Source organism: Anolis sagrei, chromosome 1, assembly GCF_037176765.1.
Source record: "Anolis sagrei isolate rAnoSag1 chromosome 1, rAnoSag1.mat, whole genome shotgun sequence".
NCBI classification, from domain to species: Eukaryota; Metazoa; Chordata; class Lepidosauria; order Squamata; family Dactyloidae; genus Anolis; species Anolis sagrei.
The window spans coordinates 258,559,811-258,582,277 of NC_090021.1; the positions used below are offsets into that span (position 1 = coordinate 258,559,811).

General features: G+C 38.3%; 1 protein-coding gene across 1 annotated transcript in view; it reads left to right on the forward strand.

Annotated features, from left to right (window-relative positions):
- Nucleotides 1-248: 248 nt before the first annotated feature.
- Nucleotides 249-22,467, forward strand: part of LOC132769350 (doublecortin domain-containing protein 1-like) — a 165,959-nt gene continuing 143,740 nt past the window's right edge. Inside the window, exons 1-6 of the mRNA XM_060766246.2 lie at nucleotides 249-321; nucleotides 11,743-11,874; nucleotides 14,484-14,602; nucleotides 19,624-19,684; nucleotides 21,352-21,510; nucleotides 21,800-21,957. Coding sequence (XP_060622229.2) covers nucleotides 310-321; nucleotides 11,743-11,874; nucleotides 14,484-14,602; nucleotides 19,624-19,684; nucleotides 21,352-21,510; nucleotides 21,800-21,957 — 641 coding nt within the window. The 5' untranslated portion in view covers nucleotides 249-309. The remainder of the gene's footprint in view (nucleotides 322-11,742; nucleotides 11,875-14,483; nucleotides 14,603-19,623; nucleotides 19,685-21,351; nucleotides 21,511-21,799; nucleotides 21,958-22,467) is intronic.

The window sequence follows — 22,467 nt, forward strand, 5'->3', positions numbered from 1 at the left end:
GGTGCCCAACCCATGGGTCGTGACCCCAAATGGGGTCGTGAAGGGTTTCCTGTGGGTTAAACCAGCATTAGTGAGCTATGAGCATTAAAAAAATTAAATTCATTTAACCTATTAAAAGTCTGGTTCTGCTATGGGTGTTGTTGAAATAAAGTGATATCTGTCATTTAAACTAAATAAATCCTAAATAGCAACCACTTTTGACTACTTATTTTCAGTTGGGAAGCTTGTACTGGATTCCCAGACAATCTCACATTAACCAGTCCTCAGGAACATCAGACCTTGGCAACTGTGGATCCCAACAGCTATTTTATGCGATCTAAGGTGAGCAATAATGACATCTATGAAAGCAAATATTTCTGACTTTCATAAAATGTAAAAGTAAATTGAGCAGTTTTTCTCTGAATATGGATAAAATTACTGGGTCATAAGAGGTTGGAATGTGTTTCCAATGGGAAACAATCCAATGCAGGCAGAAAATATTGCCCCTACTAATATTAGCAGTTTCTGTTTATTTGTGTCAGCTAGCAAACCAATTCACTAGCTGCTGTTAGGCATGCATGATTTTAATTAGGATCTGTTTTCCTATAAAATAAAGTGTTTCTTCAACTATTACAGGAACACCCTGGGAGCTTTTTTAAAAAGAGCATCATGTTGCAGAACTATAACATTGACTGTTTCAGAAGCAGTAGTGCAATTCTTGAATAGAAATCACCACCCCTGATTCTAGCAAGGAAAAAAACACAAATCCGCAGCTAGCCCAACTACAACTAGCCCATTGAAGTAACCTTTAACTAAGCACGTTATGGTTGTGCTGGGAATTTGAAACTGAATTTAATTTTATTGTTTACAACATGAATGAGCGTTCTTTGAACTTTTATCATTTGTTTTTGGCTTTGGTTTTATGTTACAATGTATATTTTAAGATGATGTGAGTTGCCTCGATTCTGCCTGCATAGAAATCTCCTAAATGAAATAAATAAATCTCTGTAGATCTTAGGAAGCTATTTCTTGATTTAAGGCATTGGCTTGCAGGCTGATATCTGAACAGAGGGTGGGCAGGAGATATCAATGCCTTAGTAGTTTCTTCACTGGTTGCTACTTCCTGGTGAATATCAGGTGCAATACCGGCTAAACAGTGGTGTTGGGTGTAGACATTCTGTGATAATGCAGCGTGTCTCATTAAGAGCCACATCCACTATTTTAACATGGTGAGATGTTCTGCAAAACAAAAAAAGTTTTCAACTCAGCAGCAGAGTAGCAGCAGAGTAGCAAAGTGCAAGATCAGAATTCTTCACTGTGTCTGGTTGTGATCCCCATGTTGTGCCAGTCAGCTTTTATACAATGTTCCTTCTAGCACCCACTTTTTGCTTGACGTTCAAGCAGTGCTTGTAAGTCAGAGCACAATCCAGAGTAACTCTCAGAAATGACTTGCAGCATCATTTATACTGAATTACATTGGAGTAAACATTCTGTTTCTGTTGCATATTTATACTTTTATGAATTTCAAACTGTTTTATGTTGTTGTGAGCTATGTTGAAAACCCTTTTATTTTGCAGAACAGGGTTTAATTCTCCATTTGGTCATGGTAACCCACTAGTGACCTTTGCCAAGTCATAGGACCTCTTCACACTTACCTCACTGTTGCTCCATTTTTGCCAGCAATTGCAAAAATTGCAAAATAAATAAATAAATTGCAAAAGCAATTGCAAAAAAAAGGGCCCTGCATGCCCTCCCTCCTTCCTCCCATCAAAAGGAGGGAATAAGACAAGGCACGTTGACATCCTGTCCCTTGCCTCCATCAGATGGGTAAAAGGGCAGAAAAATGCAGGTAGCTCCATCAAAGCTACCCAAAACACAACTTATCTTACATGGGTGGCGAGGAAGCATCTTGCAAGGAAGTGTCTTGGCCAATAATAATAATAATAATAATAATAATAATAATAATAATAATCATAGAATCATAGAATCAAAGAGTTGGAAGAGACCTCATGGGCCATCCAGTCCAACCCCCTGCCAAGAAGCAGGAATATTGCATTCAAATCACCCCTGACAGATGGCCATCCAGCCTCTGCTTAAAAGCTTCCAAAGAAGGAGCCTCCACCACACTCCGGGGCAGAGAGTTCCACTGCTGAACGGCTCTCACAGTCAGGAAGTTCTTCCTAATGTTCAGATGGAATCTCCTCTCTTGTAGTTTGACGCCATTGTTCCGCGTCCTAGTCTCCAAGGAAGCAGAAAACAAGCTTGCTCCCTCCTCCCTGTGGCTTCCTCTCACATATTTATACATGGCTATCATATCTCCTCTCAGCCTTCTCTTCTTCAGGCTAAACATGCCCAGTTCCCTAAGCCGCTCCTCCTCCTCATCATATTTTATTTATATCCTGCCACCTTCTCACTTGGGATTGCTCACAAAACATTCAAGATGTGATATGCAAAATACAACAAGTGCAACACAAAACGTATGAGTAGACAATAAATAACCAACACAACACCATAAATTCACAATACCCCCTGGTAAAAACAATAAAATACAGCAATTGATGTAGATGAAACAGTATTTGATCTTAGAAGTATAAAGTGCTAATAGAGAATCTAAAAGTCCTCATATATATTAGTCGAGGGTCTACACATGGCTGAAGGCTAGTCGGAAAAGCCTGGTCTTTAATTGTGTGCAGAAGGTTTGGAGGGTGGGGGCTAGCCTGATTTCCCTTGGGAGGGTATTCCAAAGCCAGGGGGAGGTGGCAAGCCAGCGTCATCTGATGGCGCTCGGCAGGTTCCATCCCAGAAGAGGAGAAAGGAGCCAAAAGCCCCAAGTGTAGTAAGAGGCATACACTTTCAGCCTCAGAGAAAAGCAAAGACCAACCACCTCTGAATGAATCTTATTGAGAAATTCCCATGCAAGGTTTGCCTTTGGGTTGCAATAGGTCAGAAATTATTTGAGAACATACAACAACAGCACCAATGGTTTAGTGACTTTGCAACTAGTGGAGGTTTATGCAATGCATGTATTTAAACATAACTAACTACTTATCTTTATTGTGAATTGAGTTTGATTGGTGTGTAATGTGGTTACACTTTAAATACAGCAAAATTGAATATAGAACTCTGTTTTGATCATGGCAAGGGAAGAGTATTACTGTGAATTCTAGTTGGTAATGAAAAATTACATTTGAGAATTAAAACCAGGGGACCAAATATTTCATACAACAGAGTTGTGATTCCAGTGTGGGCAGCTAGACTTTTAAAATCTAAAAATGTGCTTAGAGAGGATGAAGCAAGTGTTGACACTTTCCTGAGAATAGTAATTATATATCTTGAATAACAATTGTTCATAGCTAAATTAAAAACAAAATGTTAAAGCTTGCTAAAATGTATATAACACTAAGAGGATTATACACTAAAAAGGCAAAAGTGTTATGTTCTGGATATCTACACAGTAAGACTGTGGTTGGGTAAAGATAATGCTCAACCCCTGACTGTTGTTTTTAATCTTTTATAGACAGGCAAAACCCTTCCAACAGAGGAAAATTTGTGACATATAATCCACATTCATAAATCTTGGGGGATAGAGATAAACCAGTTAATGGCTTGTTGCTCTTTAATCAATGTTGAGGAAGCTAGGTCAAGTGTCAGTGAATGCTGTCTGTTTGGACAAGCAATATCTTTGTGAATGTTGGATATTTTTCTTTAATAAGCTTTAATAATAAGCTTTATTTATTTGCAATGGATTTCATAATAAAAGCACTGGAATTTAAATATGAAGTACACATTTACAGGAACCAGATAAAATCATATTTATTAAATGAGATTCCTCATTTGAATGTCTGGATCATCTTTACCTGTGGCATTACAAGAAATAACGTGTCCTCTATCTGTTGCAGAAATGGAGAATAGTCTGATAATATATGCAATAATTCACAATACTAAATAATTAACCCAAATGAGTTAAACTTATGTGGTGGGCATTGAAACACAGTTGATTTATCTACTATATGCAAACTGTGGTATATAGTATACAGTCATCAAAATAAAGTAAATAAAATCAGAAAAGACAAGCATACATTCATGTCATTGAACAGTCTGCCTGTTTAACTGTAAAAAGTGCTTGGGAAGCTGATTAAATCAACAACGAAGAAAGACAAATGTAGCTCAACCCAGGCAAAGCCCAATTTGAGAACCTATTACAAAGATGCCATTCACAGCTGCCCCTGTTTTGAATGTTTACCATCACATTCAGTCCAATATGTTTTGCATAGTCTAGGGTGTTTGTTTATATTCTTGAATTCAAGGTATTCAGAAGTCCTCAGAAACTTTGCTGTGATCAATTTGGAAAGCATTTTCTGGAGAGAATTGCTCAAATGTGTTCTGACTTTGCAGTCCCTAACACGGGCGACAGTGGGGGAATTTGCCGGGCAGCGTGGCGAATCTGTGGGGCAGTAGAGGAAACTGTCATCCCATGTCCCATATTGCCATCTTCCTCATTACATGGGGGAAAGTGTTGCTGCTCAGCCTCCCCTCACGCTGGCTATGAGAACATGGGTAGACAGCCACCAGTGTTCTCAGGGCTCCATCTTAGGATGCCTCCAGGACGGAGCCAGGATGGAGCCTTGTTGGAAATACCCCCTTCATCGTGTTAATGAGTTTCAGTTTATTCAGTTTGAGAGTGTGAACAAGTTGCTTGAAGAGAGATGACAACCCCCCACCCCTGTTGCACCAGCTCCACTGGTTGCCAGTTAGCTTCCGAGCACAATTTAACGTGCTGGTTTTAACCTACAAAACCTTATACAGCTCGGGCCCGGTTTACCTGTCCGAACACATCTTCCCCTATAAACCATCGAGGACTTTAAGATCTTCCGGAGAGGCCCTGCTCTGGGTCCCACCACCTTCGCAGGTGCGTTTGGTGGGTATGAGAGACAGGGCCTTCTCTGTGGTGGCCCCCCGGCTATGAAACTCTCTCCCTGGTGAGATTAGGTCTGCTCCCTCTCTCCCATCATTCAGAAAGCAGCTAAAATCCTGGAATCAGGCATTTGTAGATTGACGGATGATTCGATATAGACTAAGAGCTATTTGGCCACGACGTTTTGGACTGAGTGGGATGTTGTTTTAATGTGATGAATTGTTTTTATATGTATTTTAGAACTTATTTATTCTATGTTGTTTTATGATATTATTAATTGTATAGCTTTGAATTTTGCTGTTAGCCGTTCTGAGTCCCTCTACGGAGGTAGAGAAGAACAGGATATAAAAGTTACAAATAAATAAATAAATAAATAACCCTTGCTCATTGGATCTATGTCCATTCTGGCAGCTAAAAGCTGCTAGAGCAACACTTGCCACTCACAGGGTGGAGATTGTACAGGTTTATTTGAAGGAGGTTTGAGGTTCAACTTCTCTAAAATAAGTGGTTGCAGGATCTTCCCTGAATCTCACCATCCTAGATAACTGTTAGTTTCTAACCTTTCTTTTCAAAATAAGAGTGAGTCTAGTAGCATAAATCCATGCTTTCATTGATGTGTCTGATTGCCTGGATTCTGACAATGGAACATAAACTGCCTTGTGGATCATCTATCTCAGGAACTAGACAACAGGAGCACATACCAGTTGGATCCAATAGGCCCCAGAGCAGTATTTTATATCATTGATCATGATATGCTCCTGGGCAGTTTGGCTGATTAGGGTCACAAGAGAACTGTATTGCAGTAAATCTCCATCTTTTTGGCACAACTTACCCAGAGGTGCTGCTGCAGAACTGTTGTTCAATCTCTTTACTGTTAGCCTTTAGGGTTCTGCAAGCCCTGCATTATCTCCTCAGTTTCTTCATGTATCTATATGAAGCAGAGGATGAAATCGGCTTCTAAACCTGCTTCTAAATTTCAAACTTGACTTGGGTCTTAATACCATAAGAAAGGTGAAATGTAAATAAAATTATACAAATAGAATAAAAAGCAAGAGGGACAGAATAGAACCCCGAGAAACATGAAACTAATGGTTCCAGTTTGCAGAATAGTAGTTTCCCACCATCAGCTTCTGCCATTTGTCTACCACATTGGCGCTTTTAAAACGGCGGGAGGAGTTCTGGCTGAGCCGTTTTTGGTGCAAGGGGGAAATTATGACAGGGATCATGCTTCTGATTGTCACACTAGAGATTGCGTGCAGTAAGAGGTGGAAGTGTAATCTATGTCCCAATTGACATGATAACAAACCTGACTGGTGAGTCAGAATTGGGGAATTGGGTTGGAGGACATCACTCAGCTATATAACAAAGATAATTATGTAGTTAGGTAACATATCTAGAATCATGGGTTTATATATAATAGAGAACTTCCCAAAACGATATAATTGTTGTTTGTATCAAAAGCAATTGAGAGAACTAAAGGGGATACACTATTCCTTTCTCCTGGCAAATGGCATCGCACAGAGCTACCATAGCAATTTGCTCCACAGACCAGCCCAGGACCCAACTGAAAAGCATCCAGATAGTATTAGTATTAGCCAAAAGTGCCTAAAATTGGCAGCAATCACCCACATGATCAACTTGCCCCAAACTGAGGAACTTGCAACTAACCTAAAATTATTAGGTACCTCTTGATTTGAGGAAATGCAAGATCACTACATGCTTTGTAGATATTGATCACTGAACCTGGTGATCAGGGTTTTGAAAATATATAGATATTGACATATATTGTATAATTAGAATTTTTTGATGTATTAATAAAAATATTTATATGCTGGCAGTCTCCAAGTTAGAATCCCCCAAGGGAGATAGGGCGAAATATAAATAAAGTATTATACTGACACAAAAACACAGTATGATACAGCAAACGAGATATATATCCTGGATTTTGTATCACAAAATCACAAGTTGAACACTTCCCAAGCATTTAGGACTGTGTGATATATTTTTTTATTGATGCACACAGATCCATGGTGGCCTTTTGCAGTTGACAGATCATGATTTTGTCGATGTTTATTGTTTTCAAATGCCCGCTGAGATACGAGGGATATTTTTAAAGTAAGGTCCGTTTTGTTGTAGACACTAGTAGTTCGCGCGCATACCGCAACGAGCGCGTGCGTCGTGTACTGGCATGCCTCAGGAACAACTGTGCTCAGTTTCCGCTCTGTAGCTAACCTGTACATTTCTGTTCTGTGCTTTAAAAATGTTTAAGACTATCAACTCACCCATCGCATGTGAGGTTCGCTCAGTGATACGGTTTTTGTCAGCAAGGAACCTGCCTGCTGCAGAAATTCATCGATAGATTTGTGAAGTGTACGGTGATACTGCAGAGTGAAAGCAAAGTGCGTAAGTGGGTGTGCCAATTCAAAAATGGCCGTGACAGGAGATCAAAAGAGATCTGAAAAACTGGAAAGCCTTAAGTCTATCGTTACTAGGCAGGATATCAGTTATAAAAACCAATATACTCCCAAGGATGATGTACCTCTTCCAGAACATCCCAATAATCAGGAAGGGCCAAATATATAAAGATTGGAACAGAGACCTAGCCAAATTCATCTGGAACGACAGAAAACCAAGGATCAATCATACTAACTTGATAGACGAAAGAAAAAGAGGAGGCCTGGGACTGCCCGATCTGGGTCTATACATGGAGGCCAGTGGCCTAGAATGGCTGAGGGAATGGATAACACTGAACAACAAAAGACTACTAACATTAGAGGGACATGAACTGAGAACAGGTTGGCATGGATACCTGTGGTATGGGAAGAAAGCTGTAGAAAAGAACTTCAGAAATCACATAGTCCGCTCAGCCCTGCTGAGACTCTGGAACAAATACAAACAGAGGATCCACAGCAAAACCCCTCAATGGGTATCCGCCATGGAGGCCTGCCACAGACGCGAGTTAGGCTGGAGGGAATGGCCAACCTATAGGGACCTCCTGAAGAGAGAGCAAGGAGTAGCGAAACTAAAACCACATGAAGAACTAAGATCAAACTTCCCGAACATATCATGGCTACACTATCTTCAAATAAAAGAACATTTCAAAAAAGATTCAAATCTAGGTTTTGAAGAAAATGCATCCCCATGGCAAAAAATTTTTACCTTCGTAAAAAAAAATTTTTTACGAAGGTAAAAAGAAAGTAATAACAACAATATACAAACAGTTATTGATATGGAACACAGAGAGAGAGCAGATAAAAAACTGCATAAGATGGGCCAGAGACCTAAAAAGATCTGTCCACATAGAAGAGTGGGAAGCATTATGGACCAAAAAATTAAACTTTATGTATGCATACAATTTCAAGGAAAACATAATGAAGATGTTCCACTAGTGGCATATGACTCCGGACAAAATCGCAAAGTTTAGCAGAAATAGTAGTGACAGATGCTGGAAATGCGGGAAGCACAAGGGAACCTTCATACACACATGGTGGCACTGTAAGACAGCAAAGGCTTTCTGGAAGGAAATCCACACCATGTGCCAGAAAGTACTGACAAAAAAGCCCCCCTTAAAACCAGAAAATTATCTGCTGAGCTTCACAGGAGATCAGTGGAGTGTGAATGAGGAAAAAATCTTTGTGTACATTACTACGGCAGCTCGATTGAGCTATGCAAGAGTATGGAAACAGAAAACAAGACCCTCCAAAGGCGACTGGACAAAGAAACTATTTGACACAATGAACATGGACAAATTAACATTCCTACTAGCCAAAGAACAGAACAAACAAAGAAAGATGACGGACTGGTCAGCAGTAAAGACATGGATGAAAGAAAACAAAGTAAAGGTACTAATTTAAAAGAAACAAAAGCAGAACAACAGCAAAAGACTCAAAAACATATCCCTCGAAGAAACCTCAAAGAGACAACACGGAATTTGAAGGAAGAAAAATAAGAGTACAGAAAACCCCACACGGAAAAAGCTTCCCCTTCCCCCCTCCTACCCCTCACCTATACCCCTCTACCCCTTCCCCCCACCAACCCCAACCCCCCCTCCCCCCCAGTTCCCCTACAATCATACCTTCCCCCTTTTCCCTGGTTTTATCAACATTGTTTATATGGAAAATTTTGCAAATAAAAATTTATTTTAAAAAAAATGGCCGTGACAATGTCCATGATGAGGACCGCTCCGGTCACCCTTCTTTGATTACAGACGATTTGGTGGCTTCAGTTGAAGCGAGGATTCATGAAGAGGGTATTCTAAAATTGGTACAGAGGTATGTTAAGTGTTTGAACAAACTTGGCAACTATGTCGAAAAATAGAGTGAAGTATGTACTTTCTGAAAATAAATTTACTTTTTTGAAATAAACTTTCGTTGTGTACTTATGTTCAAACAGACCTTACTTAAAAAAATACCCGTATTTCGGCATGGCACCCAGTGTGCCAATTACCACTGGGACCACCACCACCATTATTATTATTATTATTATTATTATTATTATTATTAGTAGTAGTAGTAGTAGTATTTGAAACTCAAAAAGATGAGTCCACAGCAGACACTCTGCTGGCTGTTGAACTGGATCACACATCGGACACTAGGACTGTGTGATGTATCGGCGAATAATGTGTGCAGATCCCAGTAAGGTGGCCTTCTGCAGCTGACAGATGGTAATTTTGTCAGCGCCAATTGTGTTTAAGTGCAGGCCAAGGTCTTTAGGCACTGCACCCAGTGTGCCGATCACCACTGGGTCCACCTTTACTGGTTTGTGACAGAGTCTTTGCAGTTTGATTTTTAAATCCTCATAGTGTGTCAGCTTTTCCAGTTGTATCTCTGCAATCCTACTGTCACCTGGGATTGCGACATCGACAATCCATACTTTGCTTTTTAACACGATTTTGAGGTCAGGAGTATTAAGCTCCAAAACTCTTGTCTGTCTGAATCCGGAAGTCCCAGAGGAGTTTGACGTGTTCATTCTCTGTAACTTTTTCTGGCTTGTGATCCCACCAGTTCTTTGTTGCAGGCAGATGGTATTTGTGGCACAAGTTCCAATGAATCATCTGAGCAACAGTTTTATACCTCTGCTTGTAGTCTGTCTGCGCGATCTTCTTGCAGCAGCTGAGGATGTGATCTATTGTTTCATCTGCTTCCTTGCAGAGTCTACATTTGGGATCTGTTGTTGACTTATTATTATTATTATTAGACTTATTATTAGACTTATTATTATTATTGATTCTGTAGGTTTGTTCTTAAGTTGGATTTGTATGTAAGTCGGAACAGGCACATTTTTAAGTGTAACTCCAGCCATATGTGTGTGTGTGTGTATGGATGCTTTAGATAGCATAGGGAAGGGTTAACATCCCTGAGTTGTTTGTTTTGCCATCTGTATCCCTGTTAGGAAGATTTCGCCTCACTTTCTTTCCCTGTGAGAATTAGATTTTGGAAAAATGTGATTATTGTGGATACAAGGAATGGTGATAAAGTTCCATCAGATACACATTTTCCCCATGATAACTCTTCCAGGAATGAATTTCCCTTCCGAGGAGTAGATTTCTCTCACGTCCTGTTGTCTCACCCCCGGTTTTAACTATGAGTCATTTATAATTTGAATGTTTGTACTTTGTGGACTGTCTGTATATCTATTAGGTATAGGCCTAAGCCTTGCCTTTACAGTCCTATATTGTGGGGTATATGTAAAGAAATATAGTTACAAGTATAAAAAAAGTATGAAAGAAAAGAACATTAATACCATTATTCCTTCTATCTGTGACTCTGCTGCTCCATGCTCTTTGGAAACTGTAATATCACGTGAAGCTGGGTTAGGGGGATGTGGTGCTCTTTCTTTATCTGGTGTTCTTAGGTAATATCCTGCATTATAGGATATAATAAAGAACAGCATGGTATTAGTGTTAGATGCCAACCTCAAATAAATAACAAGAGGAAAATGTTTCCTCCCCACTGCACCACAAAATCAAATGTGATAAGATTAAAGCCAGTGGCATTGCTAAGAGGACATGGGGACTTACAGCAGGTGCTATGCACATCATAATGATATCTCTCTCTAATTCCATCTACAACAATCTTCTACACAGTTGTGTTGTCTTGGATAGCAACTTAGAATAGAGAGGGCAAGTACATGTGTTGCTTGAAATACTTCAACCTTTAGTGTGGGATTACAAGAGCATTCATTCCCATTGTAGAAAAGCAGTGGGGCTTCCCTCCTTGGCACTGCTGCAGCTGGCTAACAGGTAATATCAAACTGAGGATCATTTTGGGCAGTGATGTGTGTGTGAAAGCATTCTGAGTGTGCTATTTCAAGGTTATAATTCTCTTGGAATGCAATATTATTTAGCCTTTACTGTACTGTATTGACTTTAGAGTGTTTAAGTATCCATGTACATTATTATGATTATTCGAATTACAATTTCTGTGCTATTACCTTTCTCATCCCCCACCCACCCCAATAATGTCTATGGGGATTGTAACTCCCCTTTCTGGGTACATTTCTATTCAGGCTTAAAGGTTTAATTTCATGTACTTATTTAGGTTACAATCCTGGATGGATTTATCTGGGAATAAATCCCACTCAACTCAGTGGAGCTTAGTTCTCAATTCAGATATTGGATTGTACTTTGAGTTATTTGGCTTGCATTTTATATTCCTAATGAAGAAAATGTTCAGGGAAAGATAGCTAAAAACAATCAATGTAACAAAATGCAATTCACTTGTGGTCACAATACTCAGGTTAGATTTCTGTAAAATGATGTTCCACTGCAACAACAAATGATTTTCCTGTATGTATTTTTAGTGATACTGAGTATCAGTTAAATTATATTATTATGTTATTGAATATAGACTGATCCCCAAATGGTGGTTCTTGTGTCAGCAACTATGGAAAATATGAAGAAGAGCATTTCCAAAAGAAACCAAGATGTGATACCAGCCTCTGCTTGCTTCCCACTTCCTAATATGTGGGTGATCACAAAGGTACTACTGCAAAAAGGAACAGCATTAATTTGAAAAATGTATTCATGAACTCATGTATGCGATATGAAGCAGTAGTTTATTCCTCTATTTTGTTGTGTTTATTTCATTTATACCTTAATTTCCTATAAAGTTTAACCCAAGGCAGCTCACATGGTAAGTTAAGATCATATACAAAAGTGTTAAGTGTCAAAAATGGATGATATAAATGTGTTTTTTTTAAAGTGGTATTAAAATATTAATGTAATAACATGGTTAAAAGGCAGATACAATGTAACAATGATGAAACATATAACCTACTCCAATTAAAAGAACTTTGCAATGGCCAGTTACCAGACAATGGCCTGCGTAAATTTAAAGATTTTTACCTGCTGGCAGAAAGAGAACATGGAAAAGAGACCTATTGTCCAATGGGAAAAATTCAAGAGCCCAGGGCACTTCAAAGGCTTTCTCCCTTGTTTCCATAAGCTTTACCTGCAGGAGTGATGGAACTGTGAAAAAGCCCTCCTTTGAGGATCTCAAAACAAGCAGGGAGCTATAAAGTTGTGGTCTTCAGGAACAATGGTATCTTCTGCCTTAGTCATTTCTCTGCTGCAAAAGTCACCCAAAGCTTTGACATCATCACCAATCATGGCAACAGAAAACTCAAGGAGCCACCTGGATCCATAAGCCTCCTGTGGTCCTGCATTCCCTCGTTATCTTGGGATTTTTTTTGGCAAGAATTGTTCACAAAGTATTTTGTCATGGTCTTCCTCTGATGCTGGGATAGTGAGTGTCTGACTCAAGGTCACTCAGTGGGTTTCCATGACTTAGCAGGAATTTGAACCCTGGTCTCTAGATTCCAAAACTCAAACCACTGCACCATGCTAGATCTCATTTTCAGCTACAGTAATTTTATATTATAGTTGTTTTAGTTGTTAATTTGTTTGGTTGGGTTTTTTTGTAATAATAATTTACATGTTCAATATAATGTTCCTACAGTTAGTTACAACTTAATAAAAGTTGATTGCAAAGCAGTATGTTCATTTGAAAGCAAATGCTTGCTGAGTTTGATGGAACACAAATAGGCAAAGCCAAAGACAATTTACAGTATATTCTGGCATATAAGACTACTTTTTAACCCAAGAAAATCTTCTAAAAAGTCAGGGGTCGTCTTGTACGTGGGTGTAGTCTTATGCATGGGAGTTGTCTTAACTCTATATTTTAACTGGAAAAGTTGGGGGTCATCTTATATGCCCAGTTGTCTTATATGCTGGAATATACGGTAATCTTTTTATTGAGTCATGTCCACTGCTCTATTTGAGGATGAAGTTGGCATTGCCTTAATAATATGGTTGCCATTGTTTTTGAGTTGTGTCCTGTCAGCTAACCACATAGAAATAATTTGAACGTGAATGGTCCACAGATGTAGAATAAATCCTGGTTTTTGAGTATGTGTATTGCAAAAGAAGGGCAAAGACTGCTATAGTGGTTTCGAAGGCAAGCAACGAACAAGAATTAAAATTAGATGCTAATGCCATGCTACTTCATTGTAGTGTACTTCCAATGAAGAACGCTTAAACCTGATGTTATTTATTATTATTGTTATTTACAACATTTCTATCCCACCTTTCTCAACCCCAGAGGGGATTCAAGGTAGCTGTACAAATAGGCAACTATTCAATGCCTTAAAACAATGTACATTTAAAATAAACATTTTAAAATAGAATTATAAAATTCATTTGAACATTTAAAAACATTTTAAACAATAGCTTCACCATTAACCACACTAATGGTTGTGCTTGCTAGGGTGGCGAATTAATATAAATACAGTTCATTGGGTTGTAAATGGGAGAAGGTGGGATATTTGAACTGCTTGTTTATTAGAAATGGTGAGATCAGATATAAATTGTGAGCAGGAACCATGGTTAATATGTATAAATAATTTAATTTATCTGTCTGGTTTTTAATAGCCAATATGAACTGAAACCTAGTCAAGGCCATTGCTACTCGGAAGTAAGCCCTATTGCTTCTAAAGAGCCTTGGTGTCTGGTAAAAATGTTTAGAATTTCACCCTTAATATTTGAAAGAGAAAAAAGAGGCAATGGCAAGATTGCACTTATAACAACCCTCTTAAAGCTATAGATTTGCTATGGAGTTGCTGTTTCTAAAACAAAAGGCTTTAAAGATCTTTAACCACAATTTTTTCAGACTTGAGGTAAAACTTTAAATTGACTCAATGGCGATAGATTTGTTGCAATCTTTGCAGTTCACTGAACTTTTTTCCCTGTGCATACATATTTCAAGTAAACTCTGTAGTTATAAGTATGGCAAGTGACACGTTATGGACCCTAAATCGTTGCACTGTGAAATATGCAGAGGAAAAGGACAAATGAAGATATCAAGGGTCTGTTCTATTTTGCACTGAACTGTAAAATGCCACCCTTGTTGTACAGAAGATCACTGATTCTGAGCAGGGCTCATTGACTGCTAAGTTGTGGATAGCGTTTCAGTTTCTCCAACTGTTAATATCCTGAGTTATCCAGGCATAATGACCTCTCTATTTGTAACACATTGTTGAATTTTCTGGTTCTTTTAACTTATTCAAACCCTTTCTCCCCATTCATTGAAAGACTGGAATGATTCTAAGTCGAGCTATAGTGCAAAGCTGTCTGGCTGTTGGTCATCCATTCAGAGCTATGACGCAGGATGGCATACCTCTTGAAGGCTATAAATTAAACCTACAGAAAAGGTATTGATTTTTTAAAATAAAAGTTACTTCAAGTATTATCAAAAGGTGTCTTTACGCATTGTGTAATTTAGTGCTTAAGAATGTATAATATCTCATTTATCCTGCCATTTCTTTTGGAATAATGAATTTCTCCCAGATTTTCCCTTCTTGACTTACTTTAATTGTACTGTGAATATTCTTTCTGAAACAGCCTGTAGAAAAAAAAGGAGAAGGAGGAAGGTGATATTTATGTTTACTATACATTAGGATAGTGACATTTTCAGTCTCTTCCCTTTAAAAGAAAATAATCTATGCTATGTTATGTATGGATCTGGAATGGAGTGTGACAACTCAGGCTGGATCTATGCTGCCCGATATCCCAGGATCTAATCCCAGATTAACAGTTTATGGCAGTGTAGACTCATATAATCCAGTTCAAAGCAGATAATCTGGGATCAGATCCTTGGATATAGGGCAATGTAGACCCAGTATCAGGAGCCCTCGGTGGCGCAGTGGGTTAAAGCACTGAGCTGCTGAGCTTGTTGATCGAAAGGTCGCAGGTTCGATTCCGGGGAGCGCCATGAGCTTCCGCTGTCAGCCCTAGCTTCTGCCAACCTAGCAGTTTGAAAACATGCAAATGTGAATAGATCAATAGGTACTGCTCCGGCGGGAAGGTAACGGCGCTCCATGCAGTCATGCTGGCCACATGACCTTGGAGGTGTCTACGGACAACGCTGGCTCTTCGGCTTAGAAATGGAGATGAACACCACACCCCAGAGTCAGACATGACTGGACTTAATGTCAGGGGACTACCTTTACCTTTATCTAGATCCAGTATCAGGGATTTATCACTGGGCTTTCAACCCTAGATAGATTTTAAAGGTGTGCTTGGTGCTTGGGAACAGACCCATAATTGGTACCATGGGTACTCTTGAAAAATTGACTAAGTAGGTCCTTATTAATCTTTCCCATAGTATTTCTGAGCAACATTTAATGGTAGCTCTCTCTATAATTTGATACTGGACGGTCTTAGAACATGCTGTCTTTGTCTGAAAGAGGTCACAGCCCACATACCAGCCTTAGTCAAAGCTGTTTTATGTTACTTGGGCCTCTGCTGAAACAGATGGATCTAAGAGCACTGACATACTGCAGATTTGATCTCTAGAGGGGTGCAACCACGTGTGAAACATGATAAACTCTGGCTCTGAAGACAAATGAAGTGCCCACTAGTCTTTTTAAGAGTGAGCTTTTACTGAAATTTTGTGCATGTATATTCAGAGGTAAGCCTTACTGTTTGCAATCAAAATGCTGTATGGTACTTATCACTTCAAAAATCACAGCACTTATATAAGCAACACCTGTGTTAATTCTGTCTTAAAGATTGAATGGATTAAAATCCAGAATCAATCTACAATCCTATTAAGAGCTATATTTATGGCAGAGGGCTGCCAGAGGGGAGACAGCAGTAATGGACATCTTGTTCGTGACACAACCAAACCCAGCATTTGGATGAGAATTTCTGTTAAACTTAGCAATCTGTCCTGGTATTGGGGAGGATGGGCTATAGTTGTAGAAAGACGTATTGGATACCTTATTCCGCAAATCTGGACAAAGTAAAATTAGTAGTGCAAAACCTATTTGTTAAAACATAGTTCCTCATGTAAGATCCTGACCTTTATATTTTAAGGGTACCTTGTAGCTCTCTAAAGCTGAAACTCCTGCCTGATATATTTGAAGCTTATGGTAACATCAAAAGCATATCCCAATCCTTTGAAAATCTCCATAAATTTAACTTGTAAGAATATTTAACATGCTATCAATATTTGGTCTTTTATTTGAAATGAAATGAAAATGCTATGAACTAAATTTTGGGACAGAAATAAACTAGAATTTTGAAGATATATTGCCAGCTTGTAAAATATTGGTGATTTCCAAGATATTTTCAGTGGAAAGCCATTATTTGTATTAAGCTGTTTAATACGAGATGCTTCTTAGTAGGATTATAAATTGATATTGTCCTGGCTTATTGTCCCCATCATACTTTAATATTCCATCAGAAGAATGATTGCACAACATGTTATTTAATAGATGACTGGGATATTTTTAAATAATGACTATGTAGATAAAATTGCAAATAACCTATAGGGCATTATGCAGTGTCTAAGAATGTGGCAGATGATAAGTTTGTAGTGATTATAGGCAAATTGCTAAAGCCTAAACATCCCTGGCAGTGGGAGATATTCCAAACTTGTAACACAATTCATACTTGTAACACTATTCAAAGCTCTACATTTCTGAAAAAGTCTTTTCTATTTTATGTAATAAGGATATTCGGGTATTTAATAATTGTTTCAAAACATTTTGGTCATTAGGTCATTTTTGTTTTAGCTGTCAACATTTCAAAACCATTGTGACTGCAAATATTAGGCCAATAATTCAAAAGCTTTATTTTTCCAGTGTTTCTCTTTGCAAAATCATGGATTAACCCATGGAAATACATTTGTTTAGATAGATTGGCTAAGGCATACCTATCCTTGCCCAATTTTTAATAGTAGTTGTTTTTGATGAGTAACAACTTGTGGAAAATTCTGCTTCTACAGTCACTGGCAGTGTGCAGAAGCTCCATGAAGATATAAAGTTACCCTTTGTCTAAAGTTACACCAAAACCATAAATATGAGTGAATTACACACTCAAAATATTTATATCCTATAAAAGAAGAAGGAACTTTTCATTTCTCCATGGCATAAGTGGTTTGATTTGCCCTTCAACTAGACTACTCTTGTTCCTATCCATGAACAAGGAACTGTAGATATTATGGTTCTTGATATGACTGCTGTTGTTATATGGCATCAAGTCAACTCCCAATTTATGGGAGTCCCATTGAAAGGCCATCTTGGCAAGATTTATTCCTTAGAGATTGGTCATTGTCTTCCTCTAAGACTGAGAAATTATGACTTGCCAAATGTCTGAGCTGGTCTACCAGAGTCCAAGTCCAAAACTCAAATCACATCATGCTGGTCCTCTTAATATAATAGACCATGTCAAAAAAAAAAAAACTTCATTGTTCACTCTCGCAAAATCCTAGCTGCACAAACTACACAAAAACCAACACATTTTTAAAATTCTTCAATTAAAACTGCAATCAGGAAGCCTAGATGGACAGATTTTTGATTTAGAATATTCTACTCTCTGGCTCCAGCAAATCTCATTGCATCTAGACAATAAACACAAGGAAATAGGTTTTGGTTAATATCTTTGGACATGATGTACAAATTATCCCATTTTCCCCCTTGTAGCACTGTGGGCTACAGGTTGAATTCTACTTCTCTTGGCTTCTGTGCTTCTGTGGACATATCCTCTGCAAATATATCCATGGGGAATCAGAGGAGAAGGAAAAAAGTTGGACTTTATTCCATGACCTAACATACAGGCATGAGCTGAAAACTTATGTGGAAGAAAACATAATGATGTGGGATTAATAGAGAAACTTCCCATCACTTTCTCCAACATGCTCAATTTCCTTGAATCCCTGAAGCATCTATCTAGGTGATATAAGAAATTCACTTAAGTGGGCAGACCCACTGTGTCTACACACTGTTTGATTGCAAAGGACGTCTTTGATCACTCCAGTTCCCTTGCACCATTTTAGTCTTTTCAGGACAATTCCCTGATATTCCAAAGAGGCTATTACAAGATGAGGAGAATGGAAGTGATAGAAAAGATGCTTCATTGAATGAATTTTGTTTTGCTCAGGTTACTTAGGATCGAAGCCATGCTCTGTTGTCTTCTGACTGTGCTGCCTGTGAGTTGGATTGCCACACACTAATCAAAGGATTAGCCAGAGGTGAAATATCACTAGGATATGTTATTTAAGATTTTCCTGGAGGTTGCACAATTAAATTGATACTCACCTTAACTTTTTCAGCTGTCTTCTTGTGTCATCCATCTGAAGCATATGACATACACTAATATTGCGATCTAACCCAAGTTGCCAGTAGATGATTTTGTGTAAATGCTCTCACTTCTTGAAGGGCATTCTATAGAAGGCTATCCCTCACATACTACTGCCATGTGTTCAAGATATCTTTTTCAAAACTAATAAAAATCCATTTGGAAGATTTATTTTCATATGAACCTTGATTGTACAAATTGGTGTTTAGTTATGTAAATATGTGCTTAGCAAATCTGTGTGTATATAGAGAACAGGCATGAGATGTTCACCTGAAGGTTTTTCAAATCAAGACTGCTAGAAATAATTGAAACAAAATTACCAATGAAAACACTATCAGTTTTCTTACAGTGAACTAGTTATGAAGGAGAGATAGTCAATGTTGAATTGTGATTTAGGGCGCATCCAGACGGCCCTTTAAAAGTGAGAGCTCCCGTATTTTCAAGTGGGGCATCCAAACAGCCCCATGTAAAAACAAATTCATTCGCAACAAAGTGAATATATATATATATTCCAAAAACCCCCCCAAACCTTGATTTGCCACTTCATATAGGAATATATGGAATCAACACCATTGCATATAATGAGACTTGAGCATCATATATTTTTGTATCTAGAGGATATTGAGGGCCCATTGTATATGGTTTGAACCTAACTGTATATTCAAACCTTTAGCATAGAATAATGGGGTGTTGATGTCCATGAGGCTGCACTTTCCTACTACTCTAACAAATACTATCTAAAATTTGGGTGAAATTGGTGTAAGAGATTCCTGCGTCTTCTTTGGAGGTAGGAACAGGATGTTTGAAGTTTTCGGTGTCCAAAAATATTTGCTTGTCTGATGATATAAAATTTTGATATGTTTCACTTTAAGATGGATGTGAGAGGTCAGGCTTTGAAGTACGTATACAAACAGTTTTCATTTTGATGCAAAGAGAACCAAATCTTAGAGTTGCCTGATAGTAAGCTCAACTGAGCAAATGAGCATTTGAAAAATATATAACATGCAAATGATTGTGCTGTAAATTGTGTGATAAATAGAATATATGTGTGTTTAAAAATACTATCACTTGAGTAATTTTTCTCTTACAGAAACAAAAACAATATCTATCAGTACTGGGAGTTTCAAAATAATGGCTCAATTCATTCAAAGGTATGTGTGATTCATAGGTATTTTAAGCACTACTTCGATGTATTAGTTCCCCATCAGAATCCTTTGTATATGTATATCTTCAATTGGACAGTGCATAGTAGTCTAGCAGAAAATGATATCGCAGAGATCAGTGGTTGTACTCCAGAATCTCTACCTCATTTTTAATGCTTCCTCACACTTGCAAAGATGGGGATACCAAGGAACATCATTGGGGAGAGTCCCAAAATTTTGGCTCTGTGTATTATGTAACTTGATTTATAATATGTGGATAAAATGGCTTATTCTCTAGAGTGATTTCATTTTGTTTTAAATTACTGTATGTTATTCATTTCCTGACTATCCCTGAGGCAAATCCCAGCCTTGGATGGACAACTTCTTTCTAGAATATTTTGTAAAAGTCAGATCCTTTTGTGTTTTGCTTATAGTTTGTGGTTGAAATTACTTCCCTGAGTTGGTTGTCCTGTGTTTGCTTTATTTCTTGCTTTGAACTTGGATCACAGATCTTTTTTTGTAAGGTTGATTCATGTAGCTCAAGTATCATGTGTATCATACTGGCTGTCAGCAAATGACCAATGATTAGGAATGAAGAGAGCTGTTCAATGTATTGTCGAAGGCTTTCATGGCCAGAATAACTGGGTTCTTATAGGTTTTTTTGGGCTATATGGCCATGTTCTAGAGGCATTCTCTCCTGACATTTCGCCTGCATCTATGGCAAGCATCCTCAGAGGTAGTGAGGTCTGTTGGAACTAGGAAAATGGGTTTTTATATCTGTGGAATGTCCAGGATGGGACAAAGAACTCTTGTCTGCTAGAGCTCTTGTTCAGCAACATCTGGACAGCATCATAATTGGTTTGGTGCAGCCAAAACCTTGCCCTATCATTTTGGCATTTGCAGTGCCCACTCGGCATGGAAATGAACCTGGTCATCATTTGGTACCTGTAATTATGATAGCTAGAGCAGGGAAGTGAGAAAGGAGGAATCACTTCTCACTTTCCCCCCTCCCTTTCAATCACCTTGTTGCTGTGGATATTGTCATTAAGGGGACTGGGCACTGACCAGGGTCATTTTCATATCTGGTGGTCACTGCAAACATGGCAAGGTAGATGCTGTCTCCTGTCCAAGGCTACCTGATCCTGAAGAAATTGGGGTGGTGGTGTAAACAGCTGCAGCCACTTCCTGAATAGGAAGCTGCACAACTGTTTACACTGGCCTGAAGTAGCAGTTTACTCTGGATTTGGGGGTAAACTCTGGAGTATCCCATGACATCTGTTAACACAGTTCATGGCTCCATCTATGACTTTCCCACATAACTCTCACTTTGGAATCAGAGGATAATGGATACAGGCCCTATATGTGATGTTCCCATTTATAACAGTGAATAAAGCCACATTATCTTTAAGAAATTCACACTGGTGTTTCATTTATTTTTAATGCACCTGTTACTTATTATGGTCTATATATGTTTATTATAGTGAGCTGAAGAGTTTTAAAACTAGTCTAAATGAAAAAAGGTTTATGAACTATAAAGTCATGTATAAGTAATCTAACTTTTTATGACATTGCCCAACATCAACAGCCTTTTCTCCCATGATTCCTGAACTGTAGATGGTCATACTTCTACTGATTACACTCTGGTAATGTTACTCTGCCTTTGTCCTTTCCTCCAGGCTTACCCTGAGTTTGTCCTGACCTACCTAGAGGAGCTAAATGTAAGAGAGGAGGTGACCCAGACGGAATACTGCACACACCATGGGGCCGAGTCTGCAGTTCATCAGGAGACAGATAGCAACGCAGCAGAAGAGGTCATGGTATCAAGCCAGAGGCAGGTCAGAATCATTTTTTTAGAAAGGGGAAAATATTTTCAAGAGAGATGCAGCTCCTTTGCACAATTTGAATATAATTCCTTAAATAAAAAAATCAACTTAACTAATAACTAAATAAACAAGATCAGAACAAATAGGAAAGAGCAAAAACACAAGTTTCCCTTTTAAAAGTCCTTTTCCCCAAGAAATAATGCAACTTGTAAAATTCAATACCACATGAAACAGTTTTATTTAAAATACTTATTCTGATAATCACACTATATTAATCCCATGCTTGTTGCTAATTTCCTAGGATCTACAAATTAATGTCGGGAACTGCAATAAGAAGCAACTTTCAGGACCTTTGGACGCCCACTTAATGCCCGAAGGTCCCTCGGGGGGCAATAGGCAGCTGACAGTGGCACTGGTGAGGAAACTAGAAGAGAAACATCCTAAGGCCTCAGCTCAAAGGTAAGCTACTGACAGAACTGATATTTATTGTTCAATGACATTAGATGTTTTCCTTCAGTTTCGTGTAAGATTGATTTCCTGGATATTATTGAAATATCTCAGAAGCCCTCTGGCTTGCAAGGAGACATGGAGTTTTGACCAAAACTAATGAAAAGGGATGACATTTAGATTTATCACTGAGAACGGTTGTAATATTTACTATCAAACTATTATGCACAAATTATACAATAATAGGAAGATTACAGTGTATGACATTGTATGAGATTATCATTTATTATGTATTACTTGTGCTTATGAGACACTAGCCAAATGAATGCATACTACTGTTGGCAATTACCAGGTGCTGTACACAATGACAGGGTTTGATTTACTGAATATACATTTATAGGAGTACATCATTTATAATTTTGAGATAGTTTTGATCTAAAATATGTTTTAAAAGCTTCAGTAAATATTTAAAACTTTACAGTGCACGTTTTAAAAATGTGTGCAACTTTTCATGTTTCAACT